Raw genomic sequence first — 21,414 nt, forward strand, 5'->3', positions numbered from 1 at the left:
CCACCTACTGTAATTGTATGGGTAGGGTACCTATTTGTGATGTGACTCAAGTTTTCATTGAACTGTTCAGCAACTGGGTATCATTTGAGTTGGGGGGTCGGTAAAAGGAACCAATTATTAACTTATTCTGGTTGTCAAGTGTAACCTCTAGCCGTACTAACTCACTTCACTATAAGATAAACTTCTTCTAAAAGGAGCAAAGATGCCACCCCCAGCTGTACTTAATCTATCCTTTTTTCCTTGGGAACCATTTCCATGAGTGAGTGCATTATGAAGTTGCAAATGCGATATCAATATTTCTATCCACGTATGTGCATGAAAGGCTTTTTTTGATTACAAAAATAAATAAGTCATGTGACGTCAGTGACAAAAAATCTGCAGAACTGTCTGCATGCATCCGTATGCTGACAGTTTGTGCTAGATATAAATTTTGTGATGTCTTCAGTGCTCTAAAAATAATTAAATAATTCCAAAAAATTGTTTTGTGAACTATGCCGTTGAGAAATATGAAATCTGAAACAAAGCTGCATGCAACACTTTCACAGCCTCCCCCTCCCCCTCCCCCTCCCTTCTTGTTCAGAAAGTGTAGTGTGGTGGAGAGGTAAGCGTGCATTCAGGTGAGAGAGATTGGCAGGCGTGCACAAGCACCTCAAATGGGCCGACTTCTTAGCTGTCCCTGATTTAAAGTTAACAGGCAGAAAAATGGTAAGTTTCTTCATTTGTACTCACAGTTAGGTACATATCCAAAAGAGTATTGACAATACTTCATGAAGTCAGTTCCCCCTTTTGACAACATCTTACAACATAGGGAACTAACTTCATTTGTAATCAGCTTAATGGTGAAGAATGAGCAGATGATTCTGGTGCATGGTTTGTCAATTGTAAATATTTTTATTCATTCATACAATAAGCAGTTGCAGTTGCCAACAGAAAATTCTTTATAATCAATGTAGGGCGATGTGGGAGTTAAAGCAATGATACATTTTGATCTTCGAATTTGTTTCTCATGATGCAAGGAGAGAAACTATGCACAACACTGTTATTAATCTGGAGGATTCCCTGAATCTCAACAAGGAACATGTAGTATAAGTTGAGCATTGTACGTAAGATGTTTATCAAACAGGAGTAGGTTATCAGCTGTGGCAGTTTGAACTTCATTATTGGCTTTCATTTTAAGAAGCAAAAGGATAAAGGATGCAAAAGTATGTATATTGTTGTTGTGGTCTTTAGTGCTGAGACTGGTTTGATGCAGCTCTCCATGCTACTCTATCCTGTGCAAGCTTCTTCATCTCCCATTACTTACTGCAAACTACATCCTTCTGAATCTGCTTAGTGTATTCATCTTTTGGTCTGTCTCTATGATTTTTACCCTCCACTCTGCCCTCCAATGCTAAATTGGTGATCCCTTGATGCCTCAGAACATGTCCTACCAACCGATCCCTTCTTCTTGTCAAGTTGTGCCACAAACTCATCTTCTCCCAATTCTATTCAATACCTCCTCATTAGTTATGTGATCTACCCATCTAATCTTCAGCATTCTTCTGTACCACCACATTTCAAAAGCTCCTATTCTCTTCTTGTCCAGACTATCTATCATTCATGTTTCACTTCCATACATGGCTACACTCCATACAAATACTTTCAGAAATGACTTCATGACACTTAAATCTATACTCGATGTTAACAAATTTCTCTTCTTCAGAAACGCTTTCCTTGCCATTGCCAGTCTACATTTTATATCCTCTCTACTTCGACCATCACCAGTTATTTTGCTCCCCAAATAGCAAAACTCCTTTACTACTTTAAGTGTATCATTTCATAATCTAATTCCCTCAGCATCACCCGACTTAATTCGACTACATTCCATTATGCTCATTTTGCTTTTGTTAATGTTCATCTTATACCCTCCTTTCAAGACACTGTTTATTCCGTTCCACTGCTCTTCCAAGTGCTTTGCTGCCTCTGACAGAATTACAATGTCATCGGCAAACCTCAAAGTTTTTATTTTTTCTCCATGGATTATAATACCTACTCCGAATTTTTCTTTTGTTTCCTTTACTGCTTGCTCAATATACAGATTGAATAACATCAGGGAGAGGCTACAACACTGTCTCACTCCCTTTCCAACCTCTGCTTCGCTTTCATGCCCCTCGACTCTTACAACTGCCATCTGGTTTCTGTACAAATTGTAAATAGTCTTTCGCTCCTTGTGTTTTACCCCTGCGACCTTTAGAATTTGAAAGAGAGTATTCCAATCAATATTGTCAAAAGCTTTCTCCAAGTCTACAAATGCTAGCAACGTAGGTTTCTTCTAAGATAAGTCGTAAGGTCAGTATTGCCTCACGTGTTCCAACATTTCTACGGAATCCAAACTGATCTTCCCCGTGGTCGGCTTCTACCAGTTTTTTCATTCATCTGTAAAGAATTCGCGTTAGTATTGTGCAGCTGTGTCTTATTAAACTGATAGTTCGGTAATTTTCACATCTGTCAACACCTTCTTTCTTTGGGATTGGAATTATTATATTCTTCTTGAAGTCTGAGGGTATTTCACCTGTCTCATACATCTTGCTCACCAGATGGTAGAGTTTTGTCAGGACTGGCTCGCCCAAGGCTGTCAGTAGTTCTAATGGAATGTTGTCTACTCCTGGGCCCTTGTTTCGACTTAGGTCTTTCAGTGCTCTGTCAAACTCTTCACGTAGTTTCGTATCTCCCATTTCATCTTCATCTACATGTATGTAAGGTAGTCTGTTATTCACCTGCCAACTCATTTCATAACTTGTTCAAAATGAATTTGTGTTGCTGCTCCTATAAATAATGCTAAATAAGAACAGCTTAATCATGCTGCTCACTGATACATGCTCTATTTTGTGATGCTGTGCTTCCTGTGCCACTATTATTGCATGCATGCAGCAATACTAGTTGATTTCATCAGTACTGCTCTGCTCTGATTTCACATAACTCTGGTCACTCACTGGAACCTTAAGCTTTGGGTTGTATATGCACTCTTCTTTGGGGGCACATGGTCGCTCGCACGCATGCGCACACGCGCGCGCGTGCACACACACACACACACACACACACACACACACACACACACACACACACACACACACAACACACACAGAGACAGAGACAGACAGAGAGAGAGAGAGAGAGAGAGAGAGAGAGAGAGAGAGAGAGAGAGAGGAGGGGGGGGGGGGGGGGGGGGGGGTGATGGCACAGTACAGTTCACAACAGAACACACATTTTCATTGTTACTACTGTCAGTCATGTGAACAGCTTTCAGATGAATCAAAATATCTTACACAGTGTCAAAGAGGTTTTCAGATGTTGTTCCTGACACCTGGTATATATAAGGTTATTCAGAATTGTAAAACTGTTTGTATTGGAGTAAGGTAATATATAACTGTATATATAGAGAAAACAACTCAAGAAGTGTTTGTGGCCATATTCATAAAAGTTCAATGTGTGAACTGTTAAGTCACATGACACATGTCCAGTCTATGGTCAAGGTTTGACCCATACTCACCGCAAAGTGTCCCCATTAGTGTCAATGACAGCTGCCCTGGTACATCCATCTTTACATAGACAGCATGTTTCCTTTAACATATAAAAATAAAAAAGTAAATAAATAAAAATGCACATCTGTGTCTATACATATAATCATTTAATACCTTACCTCAGTATAAACATTTCAAATTGCTTGAAAGTGTCTAGATAATTTTTATATATTTGATTGGCATTAACTTATCATGTACACTTTGTGTATCACCTTGACCAGAAGATACGACAAGTTGGATTTACTGGCGCAGGAAGCTATTAATGTGGGAGAGGCGACTAAGGTTACATGTTGCCTGTAGACATTACTGGGAATATGATGTGATGCGAAGAGGCAATAAATCCAATTTTTCTATACTTAACACTTAGCTGAAAGTGTCACAGGCAGTAAGTTTATCTTCAGTTTCTACTACAATAGGAATTTACAGTAATTACTAAAAGATACAAGTTTTTTGACCATGCACAGTATAAAGGATATTCAGTATATCTGTTTAAATAGTGATGATCAGCAGGTCCAAGACCTCTGTTCATTTTATTTTTTATGAAAAAAAAACAATAATTCTGGCCATTATCTTTAGTTTACTAAAGAAAAGAAAAGTTCCACATCTTCCTTTGAAAATTGTGTTGCACTGCTGGCAAATCCACTTTTAAGGGTTTTTTTTCCCATTGAGAACTGTTTATATATAGCTTGTGTAACTTACATGAAGCTCTCGGATTTCAAGACTTGGCCCATCAAGTTTTTACACAAATAATTATGATGGCATTGAAACTAGTATTGGCGGGATTTTGAAATGCTAATGCTGATTTTGAAATGCTAATATGGGAACTACTCTGGTTGGTCACACAAGGGGTTAAACATAAGCTAAGGAAGTACTCTGATTGGTCACACAAGCTATTTGTTCCACACTTCACTATTATTTTGTTACTCTGCTTTTACAATACATTGCTTTCTTCCTAATCTTCGTTAACAGAGAAGAAACTTAAGGACTGTGACAACCTTTATGTTTCAGGAGAGACACACAGTTGCATTCAGTGAATTATGTGTTATGTTTTGCATAGCGAAAATTTGCCCGCATCTCGTGGTCGTGCGGTAGCGTTCTCGCTTCCCACGCCCGGGTTCCCGGGTTCGATTCCCGGCGGGGTCAGGGATTTTCTCTGCCTCGTGATGGCTGGGTGTTGTGTGCTGTCCTTAGGTTAGTTAGGTTTAAGTAGTTCTAAGTTGTAGGGGACTGATGACCATAGCTGTTAAGTCCCATAGTGCTCAGAGCCATTTGAACCATAGCGAAAATTTAAATTTCATGTTTTAGAATGTAACATCTTACAGAAAGATAAGGAAAAAATGTCTTCTGGCAATGACTTTACATATTGAGAAGATTGTTATTGGTCTACAAAAAGTTAACTTTCCATGTAGTAGTTACAAAACTATCATATATAATTTTCAGCGTATGGTACTTGCACTATTTTACAATGTTATTGATGGATGTATCACATATTCAGCCTCAAAAGGCAAATTCCCAAATTTCCCTCACTTGTTCAAAGGTTTCATTGATGTTAGCTGCAATGGGTACTGAAATGTGTCAATGGTAACAGGTGAAAATTTGTGCTGAACCAGAACTCGAACCTGGATTTCCCCCATTACGTGAGCGGTTACCTTAACCACCTCGGTCATCCAAGCGTGCTTTCCTTCCAACCGAAAATTTTTATGTACTACTTCTTTAAAACATTTTAGTGCAGTTTGTTGCACTGCAAAAAATTTTCAGTGAATCATTTTAATCTGCATCTACATCTGTTCTCAGTGAACCACTATGAAGTGCTTGACATTACATCCCATTATACTAGTTATTCAGGCTTTTTCCTGCTCCATTCACATATGCAGTGTAGGAAAAATTAAATGCTTCTGTGTATGCTGTAATTAATCTAATCATATTTTCATGATCCCTATGGAATCAGTGTGTAGGAATTTTAATAAGTTGCTAGTCATCATTTAAAGTCAGTTCCAAAATCTTTGTTAGTAGACTTTCTCAGTATAGTTTCCATCTATCTTCAAAGTCCACCAGTCAGTTTCTACAACATCTCAATGACACTATACTGCGGGTCAAACAAACCTGTGACCATTCGTGCTGCCCTTCTCTGTATTTGTTCAGTATCCCCTCCTAGTCCTATTTGCTGCAGGTCCCACGCACTTGCACAGTATTGTAGAACAAGTTACACATGTGGTTTGTTAGCAATCTCATTTGTAAACTGAATGCATTTCCTTTGTATTCTACCATTAAACCGAGATTTGTTACTTGCCTTACCCACAACTGAGCTTATGTGATAGTTCCATGTCACTACTAAGTGTTATGCTGAAGTATTTGTATGCATTTATAGATTCCAAATGTGACTCATGAATATTACATTAATGGGATACTATGTTATTTTGTTTTTTAAAGTGCACAATTTTACATTTTTGAACATTTAAAGCAAGCCACCAGTCATCGTACCATTTTGAAATCTTATAAAGGTCTGACTGAATGTTTGTCATCAGTTAATTTATAAATTACCTCGCTGGAAATTTGTGAACCCCCAACCTGTTGATAATTCTTCTTACATCTGCAGAAGAATTCAACTTCTATAAAAACCAGGACTCGTCACCTCTTATTTTTAGAAAGACTTTTATTGTGTCTTTAATTACTCGTACCAGCATGATCTGAGTTAATCAACTAGGTACATCTCATCTTTAATGAACTCCAAACTTCCAAAGGAAAAAAAAATAAACAAGCATATCCATACATCAGTATTTACATTATTATAATAATCTTCTGATCTTTAGTATTCCTTGATGCCATGATTCATGCAGAAGATTCGTTGCCACCTCTGATTACTTTGTGCAGCATGGAGCTCATGTGAAATACCTCAGAAAAAAAAGAAAATAAATAAATAAAATGTACAAAGCCAGACTTGCTCCTTAATAAACCCTTTTGCATAAGAACTACAATTTTTCCTGATAATCAAATGAACAGATCTTCTGCTAATAAAGCTTGTTCATTTATGTTCAGAATTGGTACATGATTCCACCCTCAGTCAATGAAATGATTTATTTCCAAAAACTTTGGCTACAAAACATTTGGAAAATCTCTTACCCTGACAACAGCTTTGTTCAGACTGTACTTTGCTGTAGATAACTACATCATCTGCGTAAAGTCAGAGGGTACTGTTAATAGTGTCCGCAAGGTCATTAATATATAACATGAACAGCAGGGGATCCAACACACTTCCCTGGGGTACACTCAAAGTTTTTCCAACATCTGTCGATGACTCTCGATCCAAGATAATGTTGTGCGTCCTCCATACCAAGAAATCCTCAATCCAGTCACATATTTCATCTGATACCCATTGTGACTGTACTTTTGAAAAGCAGCATAGATGTGATACTGAATCAAATGCTTTTTGGAAATTGACAAATACTATATCTGCCAGACTGCCATGATCCATAATTTTTCAGATGTAATAGAAGTTTGAATTGGGTTTCACATGATCTGTGTTTCTGAAATCTGTGTTGGTTGGCATGGAGGAGACTGTTCTGTTCAAGATACATCATTGTGTTTGAGCTTAGGATGCGTTCTAAAATTCCGCAACAAATGAATGTTAAGGATACTGGACAGTAGTTTTGTACATCATACAGTTTTTGTTTGATGGACCTGCAATAGATTATAGTTAACAGAGTGTGTAGAATCTGATAAGAATTCCATTAGGCCCTGTGGCTGTTTCTCAATGCCACTGCCACTAATATCTATTTCACTCTTTTTTTTTTCAGTGTTAACGAGAATTAAGTTGGGGCAATATTCCTGGGTTTTCCTTTGTAAAGAACATTTGGAAACAGAGTTAAGCATTTCTGCTTTGATTTGCTACTTTCAGTGTCAGTTCCAGTCTCATCCATGAGTGGCTGGACACAAACTTTGGTGCCACTAACAGCAGCTTTTACATATGACCAGAATTTTTTGGGCTTTGTGAAAATTTGTTTGATAATACTCTGCTACAGTAGTAATGAAGCTTCAGCATTGCTCCCTTGACATCCAGACGTGTGTCATTCAGCATCTCTCTATCCATAGCCCTATGCTTTGTTTTATACTTATTATGCAGTATTCTCTGTTTCTTGAGAAGTTTCTCAACAGTGACTGCATACAATGGAGGCTCTTTCCTGCTATGAACTGTCCTAGTGGGCACATATCTATCTAGTTCATAATCAACTATTTTTTTTTTAAAGTTGAGCCATAGTTTCTCTACCTGCTCTTGTCTTCTGTGAAAAGTGTCAAGCTTCTCATTGATGTGTAACTCTTGTTTCTCTCTCCAGTTTGCTAAACATGTAAATCTTTGTTTTAGTTGCTCTTTGTGTTCTGGTATTCTTTGTTACTAAAACTGCCTCACGGTCACTAAGGCCAGTTTTGATGTGGACTTCCTCAAATAGGTCAGGCCTGTTTGTTGCTGTTAGATCTAATATATTTCCATCATGCGTGGGGTTCTGATGTGTCTGTTCAATATAGTTTTTGGAGAGGGCATTTAATAATATTTCACAGAATATCTTGTCATGCCCACCACTGACAAAACTATAATTATCCCAGTTGTGTGATGGATGAAAAAAGTGTCATCCAATGGTTACAGTAATCTTATGGAATGTGTGTTGTTAGGATTTATTTATTAAGGTAAAATTTGAAAAATTCAGATTGTATATTACTTTGTGCTTCTCTTATGTACATTTCTTTTTTTCAGTGTAGGAATTGTACACAATATGTAAGAAATCTAGACCTATGTAACACTTCTTTAATGTTTAAAAATTGTAGTTTAAACCAAGTTATTTTATTGCCATGGCTCTTTATGCCATATGATAGCCTGTTGTGGTCTTAAATTTGTTACCACACTTTCATGCGCGTAGTGACAATCTAAAATTGACAGCAGTGAGATCTTTGGACAAACCTAAGCATTTTTGAAAGAAAAAGCTATATGCTTTTGTTGTTAATGAAGTTAAATTTACCACAGCCAGAATTTCGTTCTACACATTACGAGGGTGGTCCCATAAGTACCCAGCCTGACTGAGAGATATCAGTCGTTGAAAAATATCTCTGGATTAGAAAGTATACAATCTATGAAGTATATGTTTCAAGTTTGAAGACACCACATTATTTGGTATTTGTTTGGCAGCCATCAATAGTGAACTTTGTGAGTGAACTTGAGAAATGGAGAAAATAGGTCATTTTTTATTTTTATTTATTTTATTTATTTATTTATTATTTTTTTTAATCGCCTCAGCACAGCCAATATTAAAGCTGAGCTAGATTCTACTTTGGGAGAGTCTGTTCCTTCATTGACAACAGTAAAATATTGGGTAGCTGAGTTTAAATGAGGACATACGAACTGCCAAAACGAGTATCGCAGTGGTCGACCAAATGAGGTGATGACTCCAGAAATGGTGGAGAAAATCCACAAAGCAGTACAGTATGATCATCGACCGAAAGTGCGTGAGCCAGCAGACATAGTAGGCATTTCAAAAAGTATGGTACATTGCATATTATCTGAAAATTTGGACATGAGAAAACTCTGTGCAAGGTTTGTATCATGTTTGCACACACTCGAGCAAAAACAACGTCTGAAGATGTTTCAGTTGAATGTTTTATGGACTTTTGCAGCAACAAAGCTGATTTTTTTGTGCCGTTTCATAACCATTGATGAAACATGGGTCCACCACTTCACTCCCGAGACAAATGAACAATCAAAACAATGGACACAAATTGGAGAACCAACTCCAAAGAAGGTGAAGACTATTTCATCTGCAGGCAAGGTCATAGCATCGGATTTTGGGATGCGCATGGGATAATTTTCATTGACTACCGTGAAAAAGGAAAAACTATCAACGGCGAGTATTATACAAACTTATTGCAACATTTGGGCAAAGAAATCAAGCAAAAATGGCCGCATTTGGCGAAGAAGAAAGTTGTTTCTTCAGGACAGTGCACCAGCTCACAAGTCCGTTATTGCATTGGCCAAAATTAATGAATTAAAGTTTGAATTGCTACCTCATGCAACCTGTTCACCAGATTTAGCCCCCTTGGATTATTTTCTGTTCCCAAACTTTAAAATAAAATAAAAAATAAATAAAAAAAAAAAAAACAGCTCGGTGGTCGAAGATTTTTGACAAATGAAGATGTGATGTCAGCAGTTAATGGCTATTTTGAGGAGTTAGGCAGCTCTCAAAAAAATTTAAAAAAATCGTATCAAACTTATTTCACATCACTGGAAAAAGTGTATAGAGCTTAAAGGAGATTGTGTTGAAAAATAAATACATTTTTTCCAAAAATTTTTTGTTTGTTCTTTGTTGAGTCAGGTACTTATGGGACCACCCTCATAAATCTTTTGGGCAAAATTAATTGAGGACAGGCAAAAATTTGTAGTTGGGTATCATGCTCAGAAGTAGCTGAGGACTTTACAGAAGATTATAATCCTGTTTTTAAATATGATTTATAACTTGATTTGCCACATTGGACCACTTGAGTCATTCCATGTTCACTTTCTCTTTGAAGATTGGACTACTTGCTTCTTGCACTCAGCCCAGTACTTTACATTCCATCCGAACACAATTTTCTTAACTCGTCTGAAATCTCTACCGGTCTTCAGTGCATCATTTCTGCTGAAAATTTATGATTCATAAGGAGAGTATTAATTTTGTTTTTGTTCTCTGCATCAGTAATTCTAAGTCCGACTGCTTCAAGATCTCGCTGAATTTCTTCGACCCACTTTCCTCCTGTCTTCTTTCCAAGACTTTTCATCACTACTTATTTTAAAATCCTTTTGCCAGGCAGTCGTAAGACATGAAAGAAATATGAGATTCTTTTCTTCTTCATTGTGCTGGTGATTGGGTCATCTCACAATAGACAGTTTCATTAGGGAGGATTCTCCAGAATCCATCAACCTGATATTTTTTATTGATGCATGTTCTGATAATTCTTCATTCAGTCTTGTGGAGTTGGTCAGTTCTTCTTTCATTTTTAATTTGGAACAGAATTTCACAAGCATAAGATGCTTCCAGGAGAGTTACAGTTTTGTAATGTTAGGTCATAGTGTCTATTAGAAGCATTTATTATTATATGTTGAACAGGTTAGAAATTGTGCTCTTTTCATTTGGTTGGTTCTATTTATCCATGTTGCTTCCTCACCTACGTTGTGCAAAATAATTTCTCCGAGATAGTTAAATTGTAGAACTGTGTTAATTGCATGATCATTTATGAAGATTTTTATCTGTGCAAAGAGGTTTCATCTGCATGATTTCAATTTTCTCAGAGGATATTTGTGGTTGTATTATTGAGGCAATCTTCTGGAGCCTTGTGATCTGAGCACGAACTTCTTCCATGTCAAGGACTAAGAGAGCTAAATCGTCAGCAAACCCAAGGGTGTTGGCTCTTATTGCTGGTTTTCCTCCAATTTTAATTTAACATGGATTTTCTTTTTGCCAGATTGTCATGATGTGATCGAGGCCCACATTGAAAAGCAAAGGGGCAATTCCTCACCTTGTCTGAGTCCTGTTTTTATTGTGAAAGCTTTTGACATTTTCCTCTAAACTTGACTTTTGAATTTGTGTTAGTTAAAGTTAGCTGAATGAGTCTTACCAGTTAGGGATGCAGGCCATATGATCTAAGGATTTTTGGAAGTTTGGGTCTATAAACACTATCATATGCTTTTTTAAAATCCATGGATGAGATGAATAACTGTTTGCTTCTATACTTGTAATACACCATTAGTAAAAAAAGTCATACCCAGTATTTTTTGTAGGAGGGGGGGGAATATGCAGTTTTCATATGCTACCATGTAAGTATTTTGACAATGTTGCTGAAGTAATCTCTTCTAGCCGGCCGATGTGGCCGTGCGGTTTAAAGGCGCTGCAGTCTGGAACCGCAAGACCGCTACGTCGCAGGTTCGAATCCTGCCTCGGGCATGGATGTTTGTGATGTCCTTAGGTTAGTTGGGTTTAACTAGTTCTAAGTTCTAGTGGACTAATGACCTCAGCAGTTGAGTCCCATAGTGCTCAGAGCCATTTGAACCAATCTCTTCCAAATTCCAAAGGTGGCAAGGGTCAAATACATGGTGCAAAAGGCTATTTACAATTTGAACAGAAACCAGCTGGCAGTTACAAGAATTGAGGGCAAGAAAGGGAAGCAGTGGTTGGGAAGGGAGTGAGACAGGGTTTTAGCCTATCCCCAATGTTATTAATTCTGTTTATTGAGCAAGCAGTCAAGGAAACAAAAGAAACTTTGGAGTAGGAATTAAAATCCATGGAGAAGAAGTAAAAACTTTGAGGTTTACCGATGACATTGTAATTCTGTCAGAGCCAGCAAAGGACTTGGAAGAGCAGTTGAATGGAATGGACAGTGTCTTGAAAGGAGGATATAAGATGAACATCAACAAAAGCAAATGAGGGTAATGGAATGTAGTCAAATTAAATCAGGTGATGCTGAGGGAATTAGATTAGGAAATGAGACACTCAAAGTAGTACATGTGTTTTGCTATTTGGGTAGCAAAATACCTGATGATGGTCGGAGTAGGGAGGATATGAAATGTAGATTGGCAATGGCAAGAAAGGCGTTTCTGAAGAAGAGAAATTTGTTAACATTGAGTATTGATTTAAGTGTCAGGAAGTCGTTTCTGAAAGTATTTGTATGGAGTGTAGCCATGTATGGAAGTGAAACATGGACGATAAATAGTTTAGACAAGAAGAAAATAGAAGCTTTCAAAATGTGGTGCTACAGGAGAATGCTGAAGATTAGATGGGTAGATTACATAACTAATGAGGAGGTACTGAATAGAATTGGGGAGAAGAGGAATTTGTGGTACAACTTGACTAGAAGAAGGGAACAGTTGGTAGGACACATTCTGAGGCATCAAGTGATTTCCAGTTTAGTATTGGAGGGCAAGCAGATTCAGAAGGATGTAGGATGCAATAGTTCTGGGAAATGAAGAAGCTTGCACAGGATAGAGTATCATGGAGAACTGCATCAAACCAGTTTTTGGACTGAAGACCACAGCAACAACAACCGTGTAAGTTTGAGAACAATGAATCTGTATCATTTAGACACACATCATTTCTGTTGCTGATATATGTTACACAGATTTTCTTGTAGAGGAGGTATTAACTCTACTGTGTTTCAGCGTTTTAAGAAAAATGCACCAAATGAGAATTATGGACAATAGTTATTAAATGAGTCCAATTTGTCAATGTTATGTTACAAATATTAGTATTTTCACTACTTTATCTGCTTTAATATTAGATCTTTAATAGTGAGTTTATAAAATTGCTGCAGCAGACAAGTCCTTAAAACTGTGTTCATCACAGAATAAAAATTTCAGTATGGAATGGAAATATATTTATTATCTTTCAATATCAGTACATTATTATTCATCTATATGTATAGAATTGATGTAATCAGAACACAAGCAACATTTCTTCTGATCTTATAAGTAATTAATGTTTGTCCTTTGTCTGAATTCCAGGCTGTAAAGACAAATATGCAGAGTGAACTGCTGGCAGTTCTCTCACGGGTAACTCAACAAGTGCAAGACCATTCTTCATCAAATGCCCCACTCCAACTGCCTGCTTCCAACATTCCAGTGCTGACACCTGTACCATCAACTGGTCCTGCATTTCTGCTGGAGCTGTTCAGTTCTGTATTTGTACAGCTGAGATGTATCACAAGTGCTCATGCTTCATTATTACACATTTTTTCTTGCATTGCTGAAAAACATCACATTGATGTCCACCTGTATGAAATGGCTGATGTCTGGTCAAAAATACAAGCTGTTGTAAGTAAAAACTGTGCAGTTCTTTCTGAGATTAGTGCTGTCTTTAGTGCAGTATAATTGTTTTGTGTGTGATTTTTTTTTTTTTTTCTGGGACATGTTTTATTCTTACAGGGTGTTTCAAAAATGACTGGTATATTTGAAACGGCAATAAAAACTAATCGAGCAGCGATAGAAATACACCATTTGTTGCAATATGCATGGGACAACAGTACATTTTCAGGCAGACAAACTTTTGAAATTACAGTAGTTACAATTTTCAACAACAGATGGCGCTGCGGTCTGGGAAACTCTATAGTACGATATTTTCCACATATCCACCATGCGTAGCAATAATATGGCCTAGTCTCTGAATGAAATTACCCGAAACCTTTGACAACGTGTCTGGCGGAATGGCTTCACATGCAGATGAGATGTACTGCTTCAGCTGTTCAATTGTTTCTGGATTCTGGCGGTACACCTGGTCTTTCAAGTGTCCCCACAGAAAGAAGTCACAGGGGTTCATGTCTGGCGAATAGGGAGGCCAATCCACACCGCCTCCTGTATGTTTCGGATAGCCCAAAGCAATCACACGATCATCGAAATATTCATTCAGGAAATTAAAGACGTCGGCCGTGCGATGTGGCCGGGCACCATCTTGCATAAACCACGAGGTGTTCGCAGTGTCGTCTAAGGCAGTTTGTACCGCCACAAATTCACAAAGAATGTCCAGATAGCGTGATGCAGTAATCGTTTCGGATCTGAAAAATGGGCCAATGATTCCTTTGGAAGAAATGGCGGCCCAGACCAGTACTTTTTGAGGATGCAGGGACGATGGGACTGCAACATGGGGCTTTTCGGTTCCCCATATGCGCCAGTTCTGTTTATTGACGAAGCCGTCCAGGTAAAAATAAGCTTCGTCAGTAAACCAAATGCTGCCCACATGGATATCGCCGTCATCAATCCTGTGCACTATATCGTTAGCGAATGTCTCTCGTGCAGCAATGGTAGCGGCGCTGAGGGGGTGCCGCATTTGAATTTTGTATGGATAGAGGTGTAAACTCTGGCGCATGAGACGATACGTGGACGTTGGCGTCATTTGGACCGCAGCTGCAACACGGCGAACGGAAACCCGAGGCCGCTGTTGGATCACCTGCTGCACTAGCTGCGCGCTGCCCTCTGTGGTTGACATACGCGGTCGCCCTACCTTTCCAGCACGTTCATCCGTCACGTTCCCAGTCCGTTGAAATTTTTCAAACAGATCCTTTATTGAATCGCTTTTCGGTCCTTTGGTTACATTAAACCTCCGTTGAAAACTTCGTCTTGTTGCAACAACACTGTGTTCTAGGCGGTGGAATTCCAACACCAGAAAAATCCTCTGTTCTAAGGAATAAACCACGTTGTGAACAGCACACGCTTACAGCAGAAAGACGACGTACAGACTGGCGCACCCACAGACTGCGTTGTCTTCTATATCTTTCACATCACTTGAAGTGCCATCTGTTGTTGAAAATTGTAACTACTGTAATTTCGAAAGTTTGTCCGCCTGAAAATGTACTGTTGTCCCAAGCATATTGCAACAAACGGTGTATTTCTATCGCTGCTCGTTTAGGTTTTATTGCCGTTTCAAATATACCGGTCATTTTTGAAACACCCTGTATATTGCCATCCAAATGTTTAGCATCTTCATTGGGGTTGTATTTAATACTGTGAATGTTATATTTGGCTGTATTTATTTTATTGAAGTGATGTTTTATGCTGCATGCAAGCCTGTTTTTGGCTTAATCTTGTTACAATCTTTGCACTCATAGAGAGTGACAATCAAAATTTACAACAGCGAGTTCTTTGGAGCAAATCTTAAGTGTTCATTAAAAGGGAATTCTACATGATTGTGATATTCCACTGCTTCATTACTGTAATATTGCTTTATTTCAGCACACTTGCCAATGTCTTCTGTTCGAACTTCATTTTTTGAAGTGCTGCAGTTACTGCTGAAGTTAAGTGTACAATTCAGCATCCAATTCTTGAAATAAATATGATGTGTCTCATAAACAACATATTATATATATTGTACTCTCATTTACAGTGACTGTTCATAACAAAGTTGCTTCTTTATTCGGAACATCACAAATACATTGATAAGGACTGTGTCCAAACCGGTCTTAGTTAACAGATTCCATTTGAATATGTGGATAACAAGTTTTCTCTTGTTCCTGTGAGGTGATAGGGAATGTTATGACTGCTCTTTCTCTGTGGCTTGCATATCGTCTCCAAGGCAAAACTTGACAACACTAAATAAACTGCCAACCAACAGGTACCATGAACATAGCAAGATATGTATTGTTGTCCCAGCTTGCAGATGTGTTGCATCCATCCAGTTCATAATTGTATGCGCATAAATAAAACATACATCCAGACAGTAGGTTATTCTAATTCATTACCTAAATGAACTGTTTATAGCGGTGATTATCTTGGGTTGGTTTGGAAAATGCTTGTACAACACAGCATGTCATCAAATTCCTCCCCTTAGGCGATTGATGCCATTACTACTGTGAAACGTCAACAAACAGTAAATATTCAAATTGCAAAATTAGGTTTAACTTTCTTGACTACAAGTATCATAGTTTACGTCTGTTTGATAGATATTCAGAGTTACAATTGCATCTCATTTGTAATAAATATGCTGATGTATGTTCACTACTTATGGAATACCTCACAGTGAATTATGAACCATTAATCATAGACATGCATGTGCCTGAACTTCACTTTACGTTTTTAACCCCTCTACCAGGCAGTCATTCTTTTACTATGGGTATGGAATGCCAGTAACAATCATTTAACAGCTTCACAATATTTCCTTGCTGAGTCTCTTGAATTACTCATTATTAGGACCTACAATCCAGTAGACATTTTGTGTAACCCTCCATACTTTATCTAATAAAAAAGTTTTCTTCTACAACTCAGGCTTTTCTAACCAAGCTCATAAAACGTTTTGGAAATCGCTAGGCCTGTGCTACACCTGTGGCAAGTCTTCGAATACAGGTTTTAATAAATGGATATAAGAAGGGTTCTATGATGGAGACTGTTGAATATGAGAAAGAGGGAGAATAACCGAGGTGCTCCAGGAGGGGAAGAAAGACAGAAAGAAAGGCAGGAAAATAAAGGCTAAGAAAGTTGTAACATAAGAAAGAAAGAAGATAGACCCCGAAGATTGGTACCCAGCCCAGCCCACAGCCCAAGGATTGGAGAATTTGCCAATTCTGCAGAATGACTTCTCCACACCAGGTCCCAAAAAGTGGTTTATCACCTTACTATTGACACCTAGTGGGGACGGTAGCGACATGACACAGTAATCATTTTTTCCACTGAAAACCCAACATTGAAATTAAACACACACTAAATCACCCAACTCTCACTAAAAAATTCCTATAAAATCATATCTGTTTTTCTAATCTCATTAAAAATAGACATTTCTTTAGGAAACTCTACAAAAGCTACAAAGCTATTATGGGATGTTCACCTGTGTAAATTGTTATGGAATACACTACTCCTGTTATGAGACTGTGGCTTCAGGTGCCAGAGGCTGCATTACTTTCTAAAATTGATCCATTTTCATCTACAGCTGCACGATGTGCAAGAGATATTTGGATTTTTATGTTAATATTAATAGTTTTACATATAATATACCTTTGTACATAATAACACCCATTAATATATCAATTAATGATGAATACTTAAATAATTGTTGTTAACGCTGTATGCAGAGATGAAATACCATTGTTCTCCAGAATAAGACTACACGAGTTAACATAGAAAAATTTATTTTTGTAGGTATTCATTTACTGTGTAAAAGCAATGATCAACCAAGTACGACTTCAATTTAGATTTGAAGTGACCAATGTTTTGTATGTGTTTAACTGTATCTGGTAAGGCATTGTATAGTTTGATACTAGGATGGATAAGGCTGTTTTGAAATAACTTTGTGTTGGTGCTTTGAACATGTACATCCAATTTTTGTCTTGTATCATAGCTGTGTATTGTGTGATTTTGAGTGATGAGTGGTCTTTTTATATGTAAGTTTTACTTTAAATACATTATATTTTCAAGTATATATATGCAAGGAAGTGGAGGATCATCCTTTTTTGAAACAGTGGTCTACATGATTTGTGATTATCTAACTCCTTCCATTATTCTTATAAATTTTTGAATGTTTTGATGGCATCTCCAGAATTTCCCCAGAACGTAATCCCATACCGGAGGTGAGAGTGTACACCTGCATAATATACACACTGAAGAGTGTTGTAGCTGGTACAGTTTTTTAATGTATGTATCACAAAACAAGAAGTACTTAATTTTTTGTTCATTTGCTCAATATGTGCTTTCCATTTCAAGTTGTCTTGTAGATGAAGTCCAAGAAATTTGGTACAGGCTGTTTTGGCAATTGTCTGCCCATGTAGCTCTAGATTGGGTGATATCAAGATTTTTTTGTTTGTGCTGTGTGTATATCCATAGCTACAGTTTTTCCAGTGTTTATTATTAAGTCATTGTCATCAAAGTAACATGTTAGCTTGTCAGTAGCGTCTCTTATGTTTTTTACAAGAGTTTCTTCTGAGTTTCCTGTAATTAGAACACTCGTATCATCAGCGAATTGAAATATTTTACTGCAGTCATTGCTTACGTTAAGGTCATTTACATAGAGTAAGAACAGAGCAGGACCCATTACTGATCCTTGTGGTGCTCCATATTTAACAGTCAGTGGCTTGGAATTATATTTCCTAGTAACATTATCCCTTTCCTGATCTATTTCCACATATTGTTCCCTGTTCTTAAGATAAAAACTGAGCCAGGTGTTAGCCCTTGACAAATCTAAAAATATGCCCATGCTAAGTTTTTTGTTGTCTAATGCTATCAGTGCCTCTAATAGAATGGAGTGAACTGCTGATTCGGTTGAACAGTTTGCTCTAAATCCATGTTGAGATACTGACAGAATGCCATTATCCTCTAAGAAGTCTGTTGTCTCTTATTGAAGAGCCTTTCTAATATTTTTGAGAAAACGGACATAAGTGCCAATGGTCTATAGTTGGAAATATCATCTTTGTTTCCTTTCTTGTATAATGGCTTCACTTTTTCTATTTTCAAACATGAAGGAAAAGTTCCTGTAGTAAAAGATAGGTTACATAGTTGAGTTAAGGGCTCAGTGATAAAGTCCCCACATTTCTTTAAAATGAAATCAGGTATATCATCTACGCCTGCAGAGTGTTTCATTTTGAGACTTTTTATTGTAACTAGTACTACTTCTACATTTGTTGGGTACAGAAACATTGATTTGCTTGAGACTTTTCTCCATGTTTCTGTATGCTGCTTTCTATTAGAGGTCTGTTGTAGTAGTTTCTCTGTTACATTTATAAAATAGTTATTAAACATATTAGGTACTTCCTGTGGGTTGTTAATGTTTTCCAAGCCAGCCTTTAATACTATATTATTAACTCTATTTTTGTAAGATTTGGTTTCTTTCTTTACAACTTGCAAGATTGCTTGGGTTCTGTTTGAAGCATCTTCTATGTATTTGTCATTGTCTTGTTTCTTTGCCCCCTTTATTATTTTATTTAAGATAGATTTATATTTTTTAAAGTAACTGTCAAACTCCTGAGTTGTGTTGTAGCTTCTTGCAATATTGTTAAGGTACCGTTTTCTAGCCAAAGATTTCCTTATACCATTAGTAATCCACTTGTTGCTTTAAGGGGTTTGGGTTGGTTTGGGTTGTTTTGGCTTTCGATGGAAAAGCAAGATCAAAATAACATTTAAAAATATTCGTGAATGTCTGAAACTTATCAGAAATATTTTCTGTACTATACAGTAGCTCCCATGATTCTTGTTGGAGATAATTCTGGAATGTTTGTACTGCAGTATTACTGAAAGTTCTGCCCATGTGTTTAGTCTTTCTCATATAATTATAGGATGGATTAGTGTTTACACAAAAGCTTATAGCCTATGCATGATGGTCTGCCAGTCCAGCTTTAATTACAACTGATTTATATTTTGTTTTGGAGCTCATTGTTATTTGGTCTATAGTAGTACTAGAATGATTCATTTCACATGTAGGGGAGTGGATTGTAATCTCCAAATCATTGGCTGTTAATATGTTCATCAGTTCAGATTTTGAACTGCTTCACTTATTAAAGTCTACATTTAGGTCTCCACATATAAGAACTGTTTTTCGATTTGTTACTACTTTATTTAGTGAAGTATCAAGTCGAGTGTTGAATTTTTTTAGGTGGGTATCTGGAGATCTATATAAACCTATTACAATTAATTTGAATGCTGGAATTTCTGTGCCTAATATTTCAAAATCTTTCCCAGTGTTTAAGGATTCAACATTGCCTAAGTTATTGAATTTGATATCTTTCTTTATGTATATGCAGTTCTCTCCATGTGTAAACTGATTTCTTCAAGTTTGTGCTGCTAACACATAATCCGTTATTGTCACTGTCTTTAACTCATTTTCTTTTAGCCTGTGTTCAGTTAAGCAAAGTATGTTAACATATCTGAGTTCACTTGATAGCAAGATTTCCAGCTCTGTTACTTTATTCCTAAGTGACTGTATATTCTGATGAAGAAGAGTGACCTGTGAGATTTTAAGTTTGTTCTGATTGTACTTGGTTGACCACTTACCTTTATTTCTGAATTTAAATTATGTGGGAAATCTTAATTCTCATCTTGAAGTGTGAGTTTTTTTTTTTTTTCATAAGAAAATGTCCTGATGGTGAAAGGGGGCAGTTCTCCATCTCTTTGGTCATTTTACTTGTGTGGTTGATGTTGAGCTGGTGTCTGTTTTTGCTGCAAGGACTGCTACTGGAGGTGGTGGTGATAGCTGCACTAGCTATCCTAATTTGGTCTTCAGGCTTTTTGGGAATAAAAAAATCTTGTAGATGACATGGTCGCCTTACATTTCTTCACTGATACATGTAAAAATAGATGTCCTTCGTGATACTTTTGAGACTTGGTCTACTGACGTCCTTAGTGGGTCTCCTGTGGGTACTGCTTCTGGTTTCCAGTGCCCAGCTCTACTTGTTGTATCTTGAATACCTTCAAGTGTGGAACTTGGTTCAGTTGCTTTTTTTTGGGTTAGATGCTTTTGCCGGTATCACAGCCTGGTTTAGTCAATGGTAGTTTTGTTTTGCTGTGTCTTCTTTGAGTGAGGAAGGTGTAGTACAGTTCTTTATTGTGGCTTCTCGTTTATCTTTGAGTTGGATAAGTCCATTTTTGCTGTTGATTTTTCTTGTGTTTTCACTGTCGTATTTGCTGAAAGGTCTTCACATTGTATGTATGTTAGAGCTGGTATTTGCAGATTTGCACCTACTGCTAGCTGTAAATGTCTACATAATTTCTTTTTGCCTTCAATTTGCAAGTGGAGTCCAGGCCTTATTGGCCGAAAGCTTATATTGTGACAATCTTTCTGTTGTGCCTATCTGCGACTCAGTGTCTCCCCTATATGGTGAGTGGCAACTTTCCTTTACATAATATTGTTACATTCCATTCTGGATTTTCCATTGTTTCATTTCTGAAGAATAGCATACATGTTGATATCATTTACAACTCTACCGTGCCATTCTATACATATATATTGAGGTAAACTATTACCACCATATCCCATATTCATACCTGGCTCCTAATTTGTCTTCTGTGCTGTATTTATTTTAAACCTCTGTGCTAATCACTCACTACTATAACTCCTTGTGTATGTTCCAGCACACTTACCTGAAAGTTAGCCCAGCATATTTACACTTTATAGCTAAAGGTATATCCCCATTGATTCCCATTGTCAAAAGGGGTGGAGTTAAACTCCAGATTCACAAAAAAAAAAAAAAAAAAACAACAACCACCTCACCTGGGTTCTGCAGTCCATTTACTGGCCGATGTTTGTTAATTTCTATTGTTTGCCACATACTAAAACAACACTGTCAATCATTACATATAATTACATCACTGTGTGTGTATTAATAAAACATTCTTGGGTTTCAAGTCACGTCAAGTGGTTTACTGCCCTGACGCAGC

At 37.3% G+C, this 21,414-nt stretch overlaps 1 protein-coding gene across 2 annotated transcripts in view; it reads left to right on the forward strand.

The window, feature by feature from the left end:
- LOC126480805 (exocyst complex component 4) overlaps positions 1-21,414 on the forward strand; it is a 241,833-nt gene that overhangs the window by 96,769 nt on the left and 123,650 nt on the right. For both annotated transcript variants that reach the window (XM_050104127.1, XM_050104126.1), the window contains exon 7: positions 13,075-13,383. In XM_050104127.1, coding sequence (XP_049960084.1) covers positions 13,075-13,383 — 309 coding nt within the window. The remainder of the gene's footprint in view (positions 1-13,074; positions 13,384-21,414) is intronic.

Source organism: Schistocerca serialis, chromosome 5 (assembly GCF_023864345.2).
Source record: "Schistocerca serialis cubense isolate TAMUIC-IGC-003099 chromosome 5, iqSchSeri2.2, whole genome shotgun sequence".
Classification (NCBI taxonomy): domain Eukaryota; kingdom Metazoa; phylum Arthropoda; class Insecta; order Orthoptera; family Acrididae; genus Schistocerca; species Schistocerca serialis.